The sequence below is a fragment of the Cebus imitator genome, unplaced genomic scaffold (genome assembly GCF_001604975.1).
Source record: "Cebus imitator isolate Cc_AM_T3 unplaced genomic scaffold, Cebus_imitator-1.0 Scaffold266, whole genome shotgun sequence".
Lineage (NCBI taxonomy): Eukaryota > Metazoa > Chordata > Mammalia > Primates > Cebidae > Cebus > Cebus imitator.
In genome coordinates, this window is record NW_016107581.1 from 2,475,774 (window position 1) to 2,484,073 (window position 8,300).

Here is an 8,300-nt window from a genome sequence, read left to right on the forward strand (position 1 = left end):
CTGGCCAACATGGTGAAATCCTGTCTCTACTAAAAATACAAAAATTAGCTGGGCATGGTAGCGGGCACCTGTAATCCCAGCTACTCGGGAGGCTGAGGCAGGAGAATCACTTGAACTTGGAGGGCAGAGGTTGCAGTGAGCCCAGATAGAGCCATTGCACTCCAACCTGAGCAATAGAACGATACTGTCTCAAAACAAAAACAAAGTGAGGCTGGGCTCAGTGGATCACACCTGTAATCCCAGCACTTTGGAAGGCTGAGGCAGGTGGATCACCTGAGGTCAGAAGTTCGAGACTAGCCTGGTCAGAATGGTGAAACCCCATCTCAACTAAAGATATAAAACTTAACCAGGCGTGATGGTGCTTGCCTGTAGTCCCAACAACTTGGGAGGCTGAGGCAGAAGAATCACTTGAACCTGGGAGGCAGACATTGCAGTGAGTCGAGATTGTCCCACTGCACTCCAGCCTGGGCAACAGAGTGAGACTCCCATCTCAAAAAAAAAAAAAAGTGGGGTTGATAGTATACCTTTCGTAGAATTTTTGTGGAAGTTCAGTTGAGTAGTAGTTGAGGATTCACACTTGGCTTGCACCATTTATCAGCTCTGTGAGTTTGGGCAAATGTGTATCTTAATGCATTGGTTTCTTTATCTTTAGCAAGGAGATAATGGTAGCACCCCTCATACTGTTGGTGGAGAATTAAATGGCAAAGCATATGTCAGGGGGCTTGGCATCAAGCAGTCAGCCTATGTCGGCCTTTGTTACTCTGTTTACTACTTGTATTGTTAAGAAGATGGTGTTCATAAAGGGCTAGCACCGAGTGTTGGAGGGCTTAAAACCACAGACCGGGATCTTAGCTCTGCCCCTTCAGGGTAAATAGGAATGAATGACTTAGGCTCCTGGACCTCTCTGTTTTTATTTGTGAAATTGGGATGACAATGGTCATCTTGTAGGTGTGTCTGAGCACACCTGAGAAAAGCTAGCACACAGCCAGAAGTTACAAGAAGAACATTTTCGAATTGGGTAGAAATGGGCAGCTGGAGGCGGAGGGAGTTGCAGAGCAGAACTTTGTAGATAGGAAGGGTGTGGTGGTTCACACTTGTAATCTCAGCACTTTGGGAGGCTGAGGCAGGCAGATCACGAAGTCAGGAGTTGGAGACCAGCCTGGGCAATATAGTGAAACTCTGTTTCTACTAAAAATACCAAAACTTCCCTGGGCGTGGTGGCCTGCAGTCCCAGCTACTTGGGAGGCCGAGGCAAGAGAATCGCTTGGACCTGGAAGGTGGAGGTTGCAGTGAGCCGAGATCATGCCACTGCACTCCAGCCTGGGCGACGGAGTGAGACTCCATCTCAAAAAAAAAAAAAAAAAAAAAAAAAAAAAAAAAAAAAAAAAAAAAAAAAAAAAAAAAAAAAAAAAAGAAGTTCGCAGATAATAGAAAAGTGGATCTTCAGTGGGATTTGCCACCCTCGGTGAACCAGCACTTGAGAAATGTTACTAGCCAATTAAATTAATTTAATGGGCATAGGCAGGTGGTAGATGCCCTTTGATAATAATGTGCCAGTTACTATTTATGAGACAGAGTTTTGCTTTTGTTGCCCAGGCTGGAGTGCAATGGCGTGATTTCAGCTCACTGCAGCCTTCAGTTCAAGCAGTTCTGCCTCAGCCTCCCAAGTAGCTGGGATTACAGGCATGTGCCACCATGCCTGGCTAATTTTGTATTGTTAGTAGAGATAGGGGTTCGCCATGTTGACCAGGCTGGTTTCGAACCCCTGACCTCCAGTGATCCACCAGCCTTGACCTCCCAAACTGCTGGGATTACAGGCGTGAGCCACCACGTCCAGCAGCCAGTTACTATTTAATGCATGGTTGGTGACACCTTTAAGTGCTGCCCTGGCCCTCAGAGGGTGTGCAGTTGTGGGCTTCGGAGCCCTGTCCTGTCAGCTCCTCTTGCTTCAGGCCTGGTCCTCTTAACTGGCTCTCATAAACAGGGCCCTCCCGTCACTCCGCTCCCATCACATCCTCTGGCACTTTGTTCAATGTGAGTGATGCTTGGAGTTGTGAGAAGCAGTATGTTTCCTGCATATGGAAGACAGGGACCTTCAGCACTGTATTCTTAAGCTAGGTGTCACCTGTGCTAGTGCTTTTCAAACTGTCATTGGTGAAGGACAGTTTCCAATCTGTTGCAGATTGATGCTTTTGATAAACAGGATAGAATTTTTTTTTTTCTTTTTTTTAAGACGAGGTTTCACCATGTTGGTCAGGCTGGTCTTGAACTCCCAACCTCAGGTGATCCGCCCGCCTTGGCCTCCAAAGTGCTTGGATTACAGGCGTGAGCCACCACGCCCGGCCAGAATTACTTTTTAAAGAAAGACCTACAGTCAGGAGTTCTAGACCAACCTGGCCAATATGGCGAAACCCCCTCTCTACTGAAAATACAAAAATTAGCCAGCATAGTGTCGTTTACCTGTAATCCCAGGTACTCAGGAGGCTGAGGCAGGAGAATCACTTGAACGATTCCAGTCAGTTCCTGGGTTCCTTTTAGAAACATGATTGCTAGTGGGTTCCTTGTAGAGACAGCACAGAGGGGAAAGCAGGACATAGAATCGCTTGAACCTGGGAGGCGGAGGTTGCCAAGGTCGCCCATTGCACTCCAGCCTGGGTCACAGAGCGAGACTTCACATCAAAAAATAGAAGACCTGCAGAATAAAAGACCAAATTTGTGTTAGAGTCAGTGGGCGTAAAACTGTGAAATTGCTGTGGAAGTTTCTGAGCACTTACTCCCGGTTTCTATACTTCTCACAGTCCAGCAAGTTTGGATAGTGCTGGTCCATGGACTGTGCTTAGTTTTTGAGATAGGGTCTTATTCTGTTATCCAGGCTGGAGTTCAGTGTCACCGTCATGGTTCATGGCCGCCTCGCTCTCCAGTGCCCAAGAGATCCTCCTCCTTAGCCTCCCTAGTAGCTGGGACTATAGACGTGTGCCACCACACCTGGCTCGTTTGTAAATTTTTAGTAGAGATGGTGTTTCACTGTGTGTCCCAGGCTGGTCTGAAACCCCTGGGCTCAAGCATTCTTCCTGTGTCATCCCCCCAAAGTGCTGGGATTACAAGTGGAAGCCACTGTGTGTGGCTTTGATCTGTGCCCCTCCCCTCCCTCCACTGTGACTGGGGAAGTGTACATGTGTGTTTATTTTTGTAGGGGGGTGTGGGAGGGTTGACATGCTTATTTCCTTGGTGAGCGTCCCTTGCCATTTCTCCTAGTCCTTCCCACCCTGTCACCTCTCTTCTTGTTCCTAGGACCCTCGAGATGCCCCTCCTCCAACTCGTGCAGAAACCCGAGAGGAACGCATGGAGAGGAAAGTATGTCATTTTTGCTTCCTGACCCTCCTTTCGCCACTTTCTCCACATGGTCCTTGACACTAGGGCACTTCTATCTGCATTTACTTACTCACCTCCCCTTTCTCATGACAGAGACGGGAGAAGATTGAGCGGCGGCAGCAGGAAGTGGAGACAGAGCTCAAAATGTGTACGTCTCTCATCCACTGTTCTCCTCTCTCCTCCCCTGTGTTCTTTCCAGGTCATACCCAGGATCCTGCTGTCTCCCAAAGGCCTATTTTGGGGGGAGCAGGGTTGTTAGTTCTTTTATTTAGCCCCTGCCACTTGGCAAGCCCTGTTTTTGGTTTGGGCTTTTCAGCAGCAGAACATACGGTAAAAGTTGGCGGGAAGGGAGACCCCTGGTACCTTGGGCCCTTCCTGCAGGGGAGGACAGTTATAAGGGGCTCCCACAACCCAGCTGGGTCTCAGGCTGAGGCAGTGAGTTGTGGGCTAGTGGGTCCGTCCCGGTTCTACCCTTAGCTCCCTGACCCTTGGGCTGAGGATGTTGATCCCCTCCATGTATCAGAGGAATTGGGAGTACAAGACAGGTGTGTTGTCGCCGTTAACCAAACTGATAAGAAGGTCAACTGTCAACCTCTAGTGGCTCTTTATTGTGAGAGTGAAAACTCACGCAGCATAGTGATTTTCAGTCAGCAGGGGACCACAGATGTGATGGTGAGCCCACGTGATTAGACTATATTTTGCTGGGCATGGTGGCTCACGCCTATAATCCCGTACTTTGGGAGACTGAGGCGGGTGGATCATGAGGTCAGGAGTTTGAGATCAGCCTGGCCAGCCTGGCGAAACTCTGTCTATATAAAAATGAAAAATTAGCTGGGTGTGGTGGTGCGCACCTGTAATCCCAGTTACTCAGGAGGCTGAGGCAGGAGAATCTCTCGAACCTGGGAGGCGGAGGTTGTAGTGAGCTGAGGTCGTGCCATTGCACTCCACCCTGTGCAACAAGGGTGAAACTCCATCTCAAAAAACACAGGTCCAGTGGGCTGGGGGAGGGTGGAGATGAAACAAGTTTGGCCGCACGTTGATGATGGAAGTGGCTCGTGGGAGTTTGTTGTACTGCTCTCCACTTCTGTTAAGTGCTTGAACTTCTCCATAATAGAAGAGAAAGAATGGGTCAAGTTCAGGGGGTTTCTGTGCCCTCGAGAGCCTCCACTTCTAACTGTAGAAGCTTGCTGTGCGTCATCCCAATGACCAGCTCCCGTCAAGGGGACCGTGCTCCTTGCTGAGCACTCGTCCTTCCTGTTACTGACTTCTCACGGCTTCCAAGCACAACAGGGGTTGTTTCTCCCATTTTCAAGATGAAGAAATGGAGGCTTGTTGAGGCAAGCATGCTTATAAAGAATGAGAGTTCCGAGATGGGGCTTCCACCATCGCAAAGCCTAATAAAGTTTCCCAGCTCCACGACCCAGCTCCTTTGAGTCCCTGCTCTGGGCTGCTGCTAAGATGAGCCCTTAACCAACGATTTCCTAAGGTTGGAGCCGCTGGCAGGGCTCTGCACGCATACCCTGGCTGGTGGGGTGCTGACTGGCACTGGTTCTGTGCTGCCCTCTTTCAGTCATGCTCTATCTTCATTGCTTATGTACCATTGCTTTGCTGCACTCTTACCTTCAGTCACATTCGTGCCCCGCCCCACCCCCACCCGCCTAGGGTAAGCGAGTACTCTTGGGAACTCACGCAGTGCACTGGGGTGGGTTCCCTCTGGCTGCCCTTTGGGAGGCTCCGCTGTTATTTGGCCTTCGTTCACTTACCCGACCCCACAGCAGTCATTGGTCCCACTGTAGTGTGTAGGGACCAGCCCTACAGGGTCGTGGGGTGTCCCCTATTGCGTCCATGGTAACTTACAGCACCTTCTGTTTGGTGTTGCCAGGTGTGTTTCCCCATGGCTGTGACAATCTTCTGCTCTTCATTAAATGTCAGCATCTTATGAGGTCTCTCCTAACCTCTTATAAAATCATCCCTTTCTATGTCTGTCATCATCTGATGTGATCATATGATCTCCTTATTCCATTAGCATATGAACTCCATGAGGGTAGACACCTTTTTTGTCTTTTTGTTTGTGTTTTTTGAGACAGTCTCACTGAGGGTGGAGTGCCGTGGTGTGATCTCAGCTTACTGCAACCTTTGTCGCCTCTGGTTCTTAGCGATTCTCTTGCCTTAGACTAGCTGGACCATGCCTAGCTAACTTCTTTCTGTATATTTAGTAGAAACGAGGTTTTGCTGTGTTGGCCAGGCTGGTCTCGAACTCCTGTTCGCAAGTGATCCGCCTGCCTTGGCCTCCCAAAGTGCTGGGATTACACGTGTGAGCCACCGCGCCTGGCACTTTTTCTGTCTCGTTTACTGCCAAATCCCCAACAACTATAGCATTTCCAGGCACATAGTAAGTGCTTAAGGATTACCTATTTACAAAAACACAAACGTGGGGAACCAAAGAAAGAATTACCTATTGAATGAGTGAGAGTTACGTGGTGCAAAAAAAAAAAAAAAAAGCCAGTGCAGATTGAGAGACCTGGACAAAGAGAATTACAAAACTGAGGGATTAGGTATGGCAAGGAACTTTTTTTTTTTTTAAGCAGATTCTTACTGTGTTGCCCAGGCTGGAGTGCTGTGGTGCCATCTCAGCTCACTGCAACCTCCACCTCCCGGGCTCAAGCGATTCTCCTACCTCAGCCTCTGAGTAGCTGGGACTGCAGGCACATGCCACCACCATGCCTGGGTAATTTTTTTTTTTGTAGAGACGGGGTTTCTCCATGATGGTCAGGCTGGTCTCAAACTCCTGACCTCATGTGGTCTGCCCTCATCAGCCTCCCAAGGTGCTGGGATTACAGGCGTGAGCCACTGCGCCCGGCCTGGTAAGGAGCTTCGAGGAGTGGGTAGGTAGCATGCCGAGGTGGAGTAGTTTTCAGATGTTTCCATCCGTCCTATATAGTGATTCCCTTAAATTGTGGCTCAGGCTACTGGTTTTTGAAGCATTCCTTAAAGTCATCTTGACTTTAGTTTAGGCTTGTAGTTGAATCCTCTTATAAGAAACAAATCTGAGACTTTATTTCTCTAGCTTCTGGCAACACCTGCTGTCTTCCTGAAAGGTAGCACCCGGGGACTTGGGGCAGGAGCCTAGTAATGTGAATGCCTGGGCTGGGAGGGCAAGTTGGCCTCGCCCTTTGCCACTTTGACCACCTCCCTTTTCTGTGTCTTGAGTTTGTTCTGTTTTGCTTCCATTTACAAAGTAGTAATAATTAAGTTTCAGTGTCCAGCACTGTCTGGGCCATAGTATGTGCTCAGTAAATTATATGCCTAGTGTTCCATTATTGGAACGCTAAGTATGTGGGAGTTATTTATATCCTGCTGCTCAAGATCATTGCCAAGGTCTGCTTTTTCAAGTCTGCAGGTCAGAAAGTTGTACCCTCCGGCATAAATGGGTCACTGTTACTCACATTCTCCCAGAATGTGCCGGCTTCTGAGGGGACACTGTACCAAGGAAGAAAGGGCAGAGTGTCCTGAGAGCCTGGCAGCAGTCAGGGTCATTATGTGCTGGGGCCATGGCATTTGGTGAAAAGGACTCATTCCCAGGCCTGACCCAGCAGAATCACCTGTGGACGTGGTTTCTTAGGAGACTCCTGGCTCTTCTCTTTGGGGATTGTTATTCCTCAGTAGCCAGATAGGACAGTTTGCTTCACAGTAATGGGGCTGGAGTGAGAATCTCATCCGATGCTTGTCAGTTCCTGGGTTTCTTTTAGAGACACAGGGCACACGGGAAAGCAGGCCTTAGGTAAGCTTGGCTCTCCTGGCTCTTATTCGTAGCCTTGGGGCTGCTAGGTCTCAGGTTTTCCTGTGGACTGTAGCTGCAGTCTGTGTCCAGTGGGTGGCAGTGTGGCTCTGCTAATGGCGGGAGCTCAGAATCTGGGGGCATCAGCTGCATCTCCAGGGAGGCACTTTTGGACTGTTATTATTTGGATCACCTTGCATCTGGGAGCTATGGGGCCCTCGTGGCTTCTGTAGGTCTGAAATGGTAGTTGGGCCTGCTACATCCTGTCAGCTTGAAGTCAGCCTTACCTCCTCCCCTCAGCAGCCTGGATTCTCATCTCTCAGCCACTCTGATAAAGGCTACTGTGCCTTAGAGAAACAGGTTCAGAGAGGGGCATGCTCAAAGTCACCAGGTCACCATCGTGTTCCTCCAGTTAGGGGCCTCTCCCAGTGCCTTCTTTTTCTTCTTGGCCTCTGCCCATCTGTATTTGTTTTGCTACCTGAGACCGTGGACATCTTCAGCTTACAAAATTCCTTTCTTCCTACACAGGGGACCCCCACAATGATCCCAATGCTCAGGGGGATGCCTTCAAGACTCTCTTTGTGGCGAGAGTGGTAAGTCCCCAGCTCCCAGCCCCTGGAACCCCAGACTGCTGAGCGCCTGGGTCTGGGACAAAGGGCAAATAGGCTAGGTCCCAGGGAATGTTCCAGGGGTATGTCCCTTTTCCCATTTAACGTCATCTCCATCTCCTTGTAGAACTATGACACAACAGAATCCAAGCTCCGGAGAGAGTTTGAGGTGTATGGACCCATCAAAAGAGTAAGTGGGGTGGGTCAGGGTGTTTGAGTGGGGGGGTGCGTGGAGGAGGGCTGTAGCCTGAAAGGGAGGGGGCGAGGTCCCAGCCTGAGCCAGGCGCGCAGCATTTCAGGGCCTGGGATGAAGCATCCTGAGTGAATCCCCATGCAGCAGGCCTTGGGGAGCAGGAGTCAGATGAGAAGTAATGACTGTAGTGACTGCTGGTGCCTGGTTTAGAGCAGGGGCTGGCAAACTACAGACTTACTGCTTGTAAATAAAGTCTTATGGGCTCAGCTGGGCATCTGTTTGTTCATACATTGTCTTTGGCTGCCCTTTTTTTTTTTTTTTTTTTTTTTTTTTTTTTTTTTTTTTTTTT

General features: G+C 49.4%; 1 protein-coding gene across 2 annotated transcripts in view; it reads left to right on the forward strand.

Moving 5' to 3' along the window:
• Positions 1–3,195: 3,195 nt before the first annotated feature.
• SNRNP70 (small nuclear ribonucleoprotein U1 subunit 70) overlaps positions 3,196–8,300 on the forward strand; it is a 14,949-nt gene continuing 9,844 nt past the window's right edge. For both annotated transcript variants that reach the window (XM_017500530.1, XM_017500531.2), the window contains exons 1-4: positions 3,196–3,354; positions 3,466–3,520; positions 7,679–7,743; positions 7,886–7,948. In XM_017500530.1, coding sequence (XP_017356019.1) covers positions 3,343–3,354; positions 3,466–3,520; positions 7,679–7,743; positions 7,886–7,948 — 195 coding nt within the window. In that variant the 5' untranslated portion in view covers positions 3,196–3,342. The remainder of the gene's footprint in view (positions 3,355–3,465; positions 3,521–7,678; positions 7,744–7,885; positions 7,949–8,300) is intronic.